The 11,136-nt window shown below is 43.0% G+C and overlaps 1 protein-coding gene across 1 annotated transcript in view; it reads left to right on the forward strand.

Moving 5' to 3' along the window:
• The window catches only part of MACO1 (macoilin 1), a 44,657-nt gene extending 35,497 nt beyond the window's left edge, over nt 1–9,160 (forward strand). Inside the window, exons 9-10 of the mRNA XM_034646902.1 lie at nt 3,779–3,953; nt 8,680–9,160. Of these exons, the coding sequence (XP_034502793.1) occupies nt 3,779–3,953; nt 8,680–8,882 (378 nt within the window). The 3' untranslated portion in view covers nt 8,883–9,160. The remainder of the gene's footprint in view (nt 1–3,778; nt 3,954–8,679) is intronic.
• The last annotated feature ends 1,976 nt before the right edge of the window (nt 9,161–11,136 follow it).

An 11,136-nucleotide genomic window follows, 5' to 3' on the forward strand; every position in this document is an offset into this window, starting at 1 on the left:
TTTTTTAGGGTATAGGCTAGATTAGTGTGCTTTGGAGCTTTTGCACCTCTTCTTCACCCTAACCCTCTGTCTATTGCCAGGGAATTGACTGTTCTGAATGGCTCTCAGCCTTGTAGATTGCAGTTCTGAGCAGTGTATGATGGGGAAAGCTGCCAGTGCTGTGGACACAACCAGTTTTCTGGGCAGTGTGTACCTTAGCCAGGTATTTGGCATTGGTTCTCCAAAGAGACATTTAAAAATAATGTTGTAGGGGCGCCTGGGTGGCACAGCGGTTAAGCGTCTGCCTTCGGCTTAGGGCGTGATCCCGGCGTTATGGGATCGAGCCCCACATCAGGCTCCTCCGCTATGAGCCTGCTTCTTCCTCTCCCACTCCCCCTGCTTGTGTTCCCTCTCTCGCTGGTTGTCTCTGTCTCTGTCGAATAAATAAATAAAATCTTTAAAAAATAAAATAAAAATAATGTCGCATATTGGGAAGTTAAAGTAATTTGAATCATATGGAACCGGTAGGAAATTATGGCCAAGTCGGTGGAGTAGGATAGACGCCCTAGAGACAGAGCCTAAAGTGTGCAGCAACAGTAGCAGCAGAAATGGATGGGAACAGTGAGGACTGGTCAGAAAAAGGCTTTGGTAAAGTTAGATAACTAGAAAAAAAATAAAATTAGAAGCTCATTTCTTGGGGCGCCTGTGTGACTCAGTTGGTTAAACATCTGCCTTCAGCTCAGGTCATGATCCCAGGGTCCTGGGATTGAGCCCCACGTTGGTCCTCTGCTCAGCAGGGAGCCTGCTTCTCCCTTTCCCTCCTGTTTATGCTCTCTCGCTCTTTCTCTCTCTCAAGTAAATAAATAAATCTTAAAAAAAAAAAAAAAAAAGCAGCAGCTCATCTCATTCCGTGACAAAAAGAAATTTCAGATGGAGTTGAATATAGGCAGAAAGCATTTGGTTTTAAACTAGAATTTGATCTTGAAACCAGGAAAGACTTTCTAAATAAAAATAATGGAAGAAATCACAAAGAAAAAAAATCAGTTGCATAGAGTACAGATATTACAACAAATATAAGGAGTTAATATTCTTGATATGTAGGTAGCTCATAAAATTTGTTAAGTAAAGCTCAGATATTTGGAAAAATAGGTGAAAGATATGAACAAATGATTCACAGAACACAAATAAATGGCTTATAAGAATATATCCTCATCAATCACCAAAGACCTGTAGATTAAAACTAGATATAATTTATCTCCTGTGAAATTTGTTTCTTTTTTTTAATTGCAGTACATTTGGCACACAATGTTACATTAGTTGCAAGTGTACAACATAGTAATTCCACAACTCTGTATGTCATGCTGTGCTCCATGCAAATGTAGCTACTAGCTACCATCTGTCACCATGCAACACTGTGATGTTACAGTGCCATTGACTCTGCCCTGTTCTGCACCTTTTATCCCCTTATTTATTCTGTAACTGGAAGCCTGTACCTCCCACTCCCCCTCATCCATTTTGCCCACACCAATTCTCTGTATCTGTGGGTCTGTTTTTGCTTTTGTTTGTTTGTTCATTTGTTTTGTTTTGTAGATTCCTCATATCAGTGAAATCATGTATTTTTTTTTCTCTGTTGGGCTTATTTCACTTAGCATAGTGTCTTCTAGGTCCATCCATATTGTCACAAATGGCAAGATCTTATTCTTTTTTATGGCTGAGTAATATTCTTCCGTGTGTGTGTGTTTGTGTGTGTGTGTGTGTGTGTGTGTACGTGTACATCCTCTTTATCCATTCATCTCTCAGTGGACACGTAGGTTGCTTCCAGTTATTGGTTATTGTAAATAATGCTACAATAAACACAGGGGTGCATATCTCTCTTAGAATTAGTGTTTTTGTTCTCTTTGGAAATACTCAATAGTGGAATTACTGGATCATATGGTATTTCTACTTTTGATAGAAAAGTAGAAAGTTTGCATTCCACCAGTAGTGCACAAGGGTTCCCTTTTCTCCACATCCTCGCCAACACTTGTTATTTGCCTTTTTAATAATAGCTATTCTAACAGATGTGAGATGATTTTGTTGTTTTGATTTGCATTTTTCTGATGATTAGTGTTATTGAACATCTTTTCATGTGTTGGCCATCTTATGTCTTCTTTGGGAAAATGTCTGTTCAGATCCTCTGCCCATTTTTAATCAGATTATTTGGTTTCTGGTGTTGGGTCGTTTAAGTTCTTTATATATTTTGGATATTAGCCCTTTATAGACTTATATCATTTGCAGTTATCTTCTTCCATTCAGTAGGTTGCCTTTCTGTTTAGCAAAAGTTTTTTATTTTGGTGTAGTTCCAGTAGCTTATTTTTGCTTTTGTTTACCTTATCTCTTGTGAAATTAGCAAAGAATTTTTAAATAATAATATCAGCCTGGGTGAGGATGAATGAAACAGGCCTCATAATTGCTGGTGGAGGTATAACTTTCTGGAAAAGTTCATATACTTTTTAACTATTTCCCATTTTACAACTTCTGCTCAAGATAAATATTTAAAAATCTCATCAATGATTGATATATGAAGATGTTCATCATAGTGGTATATAAATGAAAAAATCTTAACAAAGGGAGATTTGTTTCATAAATTATGGTACATATAAGTAGGAATATTATACAGCCATTAAAAATTACATTTCCAAAGAATATTTGAGATTATATAAGTTTTTTAAAAACTGTATACAAAACTACATATAGTATGATTTCATTTATGCTAAAAGATACACATATGCTTATAAAATACTAAAGGGAAGTATATAAAGTTTTTCAGTGTTGGGATATTAAGTGATTTTCATTTTCTTCCTTGAACTTTAACATATTTCTAAATTTCTGTAATATGTTTGGATTTCTCTCTTAAAATGAATAAAATTAAAATACCTGTATGTGTGTGTATACACACATATACACACATGCACACACATGTATAAATAATACATATTGTATTCTATATTAAATATATATTATATATTAATATGTTAAGTAAATATATCATATATAATATATTGCTATATATTACATAAATATATAATATATACTAAATATGTTAATTTATTTTATTTATATATATATATATATATATATATAGGCTACATTACCAGATGTTTTAAGTGGGCTTATTCTGCAGTATGTCCTGTCAAAATAATGAACACTTCTGGGGCGCCTGGGTGGCACAGCGGTTAAGCGTCTGCCTTCAGCTCAGGGCGTGATCCCGGCGTTCTGGGATCGAGTCCCACATCAGGCTTCTCTGCTATGAGCCTGCTTCTTCCTCTCCCACTCCCCCTGCTTGTGTTCCCTCTCTCGCTGGCTGTCTCTATCTCTGTCAAATAAATAAATAAAATCTTTAAAAAAAAAAAAAAAAAAATAATGAACACTTCTATATTTTTAGTGGAAGTTGAGAGTAGAGTTTTGGCAAATTTGATTACAGCATTGCAACAACATTTGCAACTGGCAGCAAGGAAAAAGTTCTTTGTGGTTCTTCTGAATTTGGCTTGTTTCATTTGGAGACAGAGTCTATTGTTACTAGAAACAGCCCAACACAGTCAAATTTATCTACCAAAATATTTTCGTATGTCATATCATCATATAAATACATCTTGTACTCCCTCTAAGAGGTGAGGTCTTAACCCATGAAACACCAGGATTCTGTATTCTAGGGGCCAGGTCAGTAATAGCAGGATTTTATTTGTGATTTCAGGCTAATTTGTAGACATCGATGCCAAAACTATCTTGTAACATCTTGCTGCTTTGATGATGTTGATAGGAGCTTCGGAAGTATAAGGAAAATGAGAAGGACACTGAGGTGTTAATGTCAGCCCTCTCGGCCATGCAAGATAAAACACAGCACCTGGAGAACAGTCTGAGTGCAGAGACGAGAATCAAGCTGGACCTGTTTTCTGCACTGGGGGATGCAAAGCGACAGCTCGAGATCGCCCAAGGTAGGAGAGCAGCGGGCCCCAGATGAAGTGGTACGGCTGAGAATGCACAGGGACGCAGAAAGCAGAGGTCCCCTAGAGCTCAGAACCAAAGGCATTCAGTTTTCTTTTCAAGTGGTTTGAGAAATGCCCAGCATTTAGGAATCATCACATTAATTCATTCTGCGGACATATTTTGAGGTGAGAATATGTCAAGTGCAGGGCATCCAGAGAAGAGTACGAGTTTCTATGCTCAAGGAGCTCACAGTGTTGTTGAAGAAATAGAGAACTGCAGAGCCACCAAAAAAGTGTTGGTGCCACGGTATGTACAGGTTGTGGGAACAGAGGGAGAGGCAGGGGACCAGGCCCGTGTGGGAGTTCAACAGGGCTGTTCCCAGGGGAACTGATGTCTGAGCTGGGTTTTGAATGACGAGCAGGGGTTAACCCAGTGAAGAAGCAGTGTAGGGGGGTGGGGGGCAGAGAGGCATCGAGACAAAAGAAACCGCTTGGGCCAGGTCAGGGAAGCTAGGAGGGCCTGATGTGTTCCGAGCCACAGCCGGCTTTGCATGGTTACAAACGAGGGAGCGGTGGGAGCAGCCTCTGGGGAGCAGGCTGTTCACTCAGCAGGGATTTCCTGAGGCCTACTGTGTGCCAGGCACCGTGAGGCTCCCCAGGGGGACAGGCAGTCACAAGCAAGCACAGAGCAGAGCACATGCTGAGGGGTGCAGGGATAGAAGTGAAGCGGTGTCAGGCAGGATGCGTGAGTGTGTCCCCGTGGGGCCTTGGGTCCCACATGGTGGTTGTGGAAGATTGGGAGCATTTGAGCAGAGGCTGAAAGTAAAAGAGTGAGTGAGCCGTGTCATTCTGGGGTGGGGGGGTTTGCATTTCAGGGGGAAGGAGCATGTATGGCAGCCAGTGGGGCTGCAGCCTGAGGGATGGTCAGGGTTGTTGGAGTCAACAAGTCAAGACTGGCAGGAACCACCTTGTAGCCCGTGGAAGGAACTTTGGACTTTACTCTGAGTGACACAGAAGGCTTTGGAAGGTTTCTGAACAGAGGCATGACATAGCCTGATGAAAAGCAATTTGGATTTTGTCCAAGAAATTGATTAGCCAGAAATAGAATACTGAGAAAAATTTTCAAACACTTGGACTTAGTAGAAGGAGAAGAATATTTCAACAGATACTCAAAGAGCATTTGAAGCACTGTGCTAGATGCTAAAAAGGAGACAAAGATGAACAAGACACAGTCTAGTGGGGCATCTGCCAGGGCAGTGGTGCTCAGACTTTTTGGTCTTAGAGACCTCTTTACACTCTTAAAATTACCAAGTACCCCGAGGAGATTTTTTCCAAGTGGGTTATATCTAGCAATATTTACCTATTAGAAATTAAAAACTTTGAAACATGTATTAATTCATTTTTAAAATAACATAATAAACATATAACCTGTTTACGTATTTTTATGAAAAATTAACTGTATTTTCCAAAACCAAAAAAAAAAATTAATGAGAAAAATGGCATTGCTTTACATTGAGCACCTCTCTTTAATTTCTGGCTCAATAGAAGATACTTCAATTCTCATCTCGGTTTCTACATTTCACCTGTTGTAATTTTACTCGCGTGTTTTTTTGGAAGACTCCACTTACCCCCAGGAGGGAATGAGTGTGAAGAAGGCATATGATATGTTAGTATTATCATGAAGATGTTTTGGACCCTGCGGACTCTGTGAGAATTACTGCACTTGGGCAAGCCAAGCCGAAAGGCCTGCTTCCATTAGGTAGAGGTAGAGGGCTTGAAGGGCCAGAGCAGAGATCAAGGGTGGCTTCCTGAGGGAGGTGACTTGGAGTGGGCTTTGAAGGATGAATTTGGAGAACATAGAATGGCAGGGAAAACGTCGTTACCTGAGGGAAGTGTGTAAGCCAAGGCAAGAAGTGCTGGGAGTGTCCAGGTGAGCAGTCCCGTGGCCTCCAGCTGGAGGATGTGGGAGATTAGGAGGACCATAAATGAAGGCATACTAGAGAATGTATTCCCTGGATTTTCAGAAGGAAGGAGGTGACGTGTTCTGGCCATCGTTTTGGAATAACAGTGTGAAAGATGGATTTGAAAGTTGAGATTGGGTGGAGACAGAGGGGCCTGTGAGGAAGCTGTCGCTGTCTTTGTCTAAGAGGTGAGGTGTGGGGGGAAGGGGGCATGGTCCAGGCAGGGAGTGAGGGAAACTGGAGGCGCCCAAGGGGCGTGGGAGGATAAAGTTCCAGGGAACAAAGGAAAAAGAGCAGAACAGATTCGAAGGAGGAGAAGAGAGAATGAGTTTGGTTGGAGACGTTCTGATTTGGGGTGGCTTCCTGACAGCCAGGTGGAAGATTGTCATCAGTCAGTGGGAATTTGGGGTCTAAACCCCAGAGAGAGGCCCACACCCCGGGAGTGAGGAAGGAATATAGAAGTTGTAAGAAGCCAACAGAGCCATAGGAGTGGCTTGGGACGGCGCAGGTGGTAGAGCGAGAAGAGAAGCAGGCTGAGGGTCAGGCGTATTACGCTGGACTCGGGAAAGCATTTAAAAAGAAGGTTTCTGGGAATTCTGCTTTCAAGCTGAACTTCTGACCATGTACTGGCTTTTTTGCCCTCCTGGCTCTGCTCGCTGAGAAGTGGCCACCCCTCTCTGACTCGTTCATTGACTTGGATTTGTCCACTTGGAGGAGCTAGCCCCCGGGGTGAAGCAGCACCTGGTCTCAGAGTAGCCAAGGGGAGTCTGGCTCTCAGCAGCACAGACTGTGCTTCCGTGTCAGCCCAGGAGCTCCTGTAAAACGACAAAAAAGCAAAGAGACCTGCCTTTTCCAAAGCTCCGGGAATGTTTGCATGTTGCTGATTTTTAAAAAATCAAACTTAAATCTGCCTGGAAAAAAAAGATACGGTGGCTCATCTGTCAGATGCTGTTAGGTTCTTTATTCGTCTGAGGCTTCTTTTGTTCAAAGGGGAGGAGGCTATTTGGTGCTTCCTTGGAGCCGAGGGGACACGAAGGGAGTCAGAGGGAGCAGTTCCTTTCTACGGCTCTGCTGCCTTCCCCACTACTTCCCTCCACTGTCAAGCTCAGAATATTCTAGTAAGGATCCAACTTTGTAATTCAAATCAAAGCCCTTGTTGTTTTTCTGCTTCCTACTTTCGATATCATTTGCTTCATCCCAGTTCCAAAATGACTTTCATCTCTCCTCCATCCTTTTTAAAAACGTGCCACCGTGCTCTCTTAACATTTCAGATACATTTCCGTCTTCTGTAGGACTCAAAATGAGTGCAACTCAAATGCAGCCTCTTTTTTTTTTTCTGTAAGCATTTAAATTTCTGAGGGGCTACTCCTAGTGCGCTTCCCCGAGTAGACCAGGGAACTTCAGCACATGACGGAAATTACACAGACTTTGGAACACTGGTGCTGGTTAAATCTTGCCCTACCTCTGAATAACTGAATGACTTCGGGCAAGATACAGAACTTGCAGAGCCTCAGCTTTCTGCTGGGCTGGGCACGAGGGATCTAGCGGTGAATAAAGATGTAAACGCAGTTTCTGCCCTCACGGAGCTCACAGGCCACCGGAGAGGTGATGGATACTAGTCATCACCAGATGAATAGTTACAAGAGATGGAAGAAGGCCGTGCACAGGAGTGCGGACTCTGGAGCCAGACCGCGTAGAGTCGGGTCCTGGCTCTGTCATTCAGCCGGTCTCTGCCTCAGTTTCCTCATCCATAAAATGGATGATGATGATGATGATAATTCCCACGTCATAGGGTCATTGTGATAAATAAGTCTATGTAAGCACTTAGAACAGTACCTGGCACGTGTGTGTTAGCTACTGTAATTATTATCCTTACTAGAAGAAAGTGACAAAAAGGCAGGTGTAGGGTGTGTTGAAAATCTAGGAATTGGGGGGCAGGGTCAGGTCTGATTTAGAAGGGTCAGGGAAAGCCTTGTGAGGAAGTGGAAACTTCAAGAGTAAACACAGAGAGAGCAGGAGAGGCATGGAAACGGAAGTGACCCAAGGCAGGCAAGAGTTGGTTGGATCTAGAAACTAATAAGCATAGTGAGGGAGGGTGTGCTGCAATGTTGTGCAAACGTCCAACCAGGCACAGAGCAGGCCCACAGGCTGAAAGGCACGATGCCAAGAGGCAGGGGTGAGCACGCTGAGTCATGTGGGAGCCCCCAGTGCAGCCGCTGCAGAGCTTTGTGTATCTTCTGTCAGAGAACCTGGAGCCTGAGGGTGCCGAGACTGACTCTGTGGACTCAGTTGTTCTTTGTGCCTTGGGCTGACACTCAGATATCCAGCCTCCCAGAAAAATAGTCCAGCTCAAGAGGGTGCAAAATTTGCACCCTCTCAGACTGCCGTAGGCCGCTTCTGTGCTTAGAACGTGGCTTCTGGAAGTGACCTCTTTGCTTGTCACACCTGCATTAACAGAATCCCTTTTCAAAAACCTGTAAAACCGTGGCCCACATGCCAAATGTGGCCTGATGCCTGTTCTTGCACCACCCTTGGGCTAAGAATGGTTTTTATATTTCTCCATGTTAAAAAAAGGAAAAAAAAAAAAGAAAACAACAAAGTCTGTGGCTCATAATGCCTGAAATATTTACTATTTGGCCCTTAACAGGAAAAGTTCCTACCCTTACAGACCGCTTCAGAGCTGGAGCAGAATGCACTTGGGATTGGCCTGCGACAAGGGCATTGTGTTAGAGGAGCCCTCCCTTCTCACTAATGGTGGGTCTTTGATCTTCCAGGACAAATTCTTCAGAAAGACCAGGAAATCAAGGACCTTAAACAGAAGATAGCTGAAGTCATGGCCGTCATGCCCAGCATAACGTACAGTGCCGCCACCAGCCCCCTGAGCCCCGTTTCCCCCCACTACTCTTCCAAATTTGTGGAGACCAGCCCCTCTGGACTTGATCCCAATGCCTCTGTTTACCAGCCTCTGAAGAAATGAAGACCAGCTGTGGGTTTTGCCCAACCATTTGGTTACCAGAAGGCACCACAAAGGAGCGTCTCTGGCAGTCAAGATAAAAAAAAAAAAAAAAAAAAAGTTTATATTGTATTTTGTGGGACTGTATATGTTGTCGTTTTTAAAAGGGGGGGGGAAGATAACATCCAAGTCTGATTAGAACTGCCCATCAGTTTTTCTTGTAAATTTTTAGAAGACCTCACAGAACTTTGCAGTTTATTTTTCTCGGCCAATACATTAAAACCACTCTTGGATTTCAAGTAGCCAATTTTGCCTTTTATGTATTCTTACAGTTTCCTCTTGAAGAAAAAAAAAAAAAAGCAGGGTTTTTGCTTCTCAATCCTTTCTTTTGGTTTTGTTCTTAAATAAGCCAGCAAAACCTGCACATTGGATTCACACGGGATGCTAATGACAGCGTTGTGTTTCTAGAGTGGAAGGGTTAATAACCTCACACGGCTTTGATTTTAGAGCTGCATTACAGAAGATGATTCTTGATATTACAGAAAACAAAACTTGATTACCCCTCCAAGGACCAAAAAATTCCGGGAGTGTCATTTAAGGCGAGGGGAGCGAGGTGATGAGACTAGCTATGAGAGCGGCACTGGGGTTGTGTCTGAAACATTCCTATTCCCCTCGGGTGTTCAGTCCTAGAAAATTGGTAGCAGTACCTTGGGAAAAGACATTTCAAGAGGAAACTTGATGATTTTAAACTGTTTTCCCCCTTTGCCATCATGTGTCTTCTATCTGTGTCGAGCTCACTGCGGACCCTGCTGTAAACTGGTGGGTAGCCGGGCTCTTCGTGGCCACCGTGGCTCCGGCCCGTGTCCTTTCAGAGAAAGCACCAGGGTGTTCTGGACTCGTCTCGAGGCAAGCACCTTGGGGCGGGGAGCTGGCCAGTGTTTGTGTGCCAGAGACTGCGATGACAGCTAATAAAAGGCTGCCATTCTAAGTTTGGGTTGGTTTTTTTTTTTTTCATTTCATTTAACTGTGCTTTCCTCTCTTCATCATCTTGTGTTTGATGATTTAAAAGAAACTTGACTATTCCTCAGCTCTTGTGCCAAGGAGGGGTTTGTTTTTTTTTTTAAGAGTCTTAAACTCAAAACTCTGCACAAAGATTTCAGTTTCAAGTGTATATTAGACACTTGTAGAAAAGTGTTTGGCAACTTTTGGAAGTGTTTAAGATTCAGGGTGGGGGTGGGGGGAGGGGCTGGGAGAGGGAGAGGCAAAGCAAAAATTGTATTGGGAAACTAGGAAAATTAAGAAACCGAATAGATTGGTTTTGCTTCCTTGCCATGGATTCTGGAAGGACATAGTTCTTCTCAAATTTCCTGTTAATTGGCATGTGCGTCATATTTAAAGCAGATTAAGTAGGACAAGCAAGTCAGCAAAATAGAAGTATTAAAAAGAATCATCCTTTTAATCACAGATCTTATTTTGGGGTTAAAAAAACTTCTAGCTTTAGCCAGGTGTGCATGTTGCTGCCATTTTGCATTTTTGAATCATCTTGTGTAATTGTCGCCATGGAAGTGTTACTAAGAATTGTCATAGGTTTTTTTCATCTTTGTGCAAAAACATGGAAAATTGTCCCTGACTTTGTGTTGAGGTTTCCCCCATTTTGCTGCCTTTTGGGACACTATTTCGTTAAACACATGGTCTTGGCTGCATTCTTTTTTTTTTTTTTCCCTGTGGGGTTCAAAAGAATAAACATTTTCTTACAGATAAAACTAGTTTTCTGCCTTTTTAAACTTTGCAGGAGGGACAACAAGGTAGATTGTTCTGAACGGGCCCTTGATGGTCGCTCTTGCTCTCTCCTCATCTCGGCACCCTCTCAGGGCAGTGCCCCGTGTGGGGGCAGAAACGGGGTTTGGGATGAATCCATGCAGGGTCTCAAGTTGGTTTTAGTTCTAGTCCAACTTAAGACATATGCATTCTCATTCTCTCTCCGTCATGCTTCCCTCCCCTCCCCTCCCTCCTCCTATCTTTCTCTCCCTACCCCGCCGCCCCCCCACTTTCTTTCTCCCTCACATATGGTTAGAACCGTGGCTGACTTGTTTTCTGGTACAACCCTCCTTCCCTGAAAAAGCAAGTTAGGGGTGGGGTTGGAAGGTAGTTGGCAAGAAAATCCTTTGAGAGCAAATTTCCTTCCCATTTTCCAGAATCTTTGGGGGCCACATTGTGACCAGTAGCCTGTTAGGTTTCCTATCTGCTCTGGATCCTGAACTGACCTCCAAGATAGCCA

This window comes from Ailuropoda melanoleuca, chromosome 2 (assembly GCF_002007445.2).
Source record: "Ailuropoda melanoleuca isolate Jingjing chromosome 2, ASM200744v2, whole genome shotgun sequence".
NCBI lineage: Eukaryota > Metazoa > Chordata > Mammalia > Carnivora > Ursidae > Ailuropoda > Ailuropoda melanoleuca.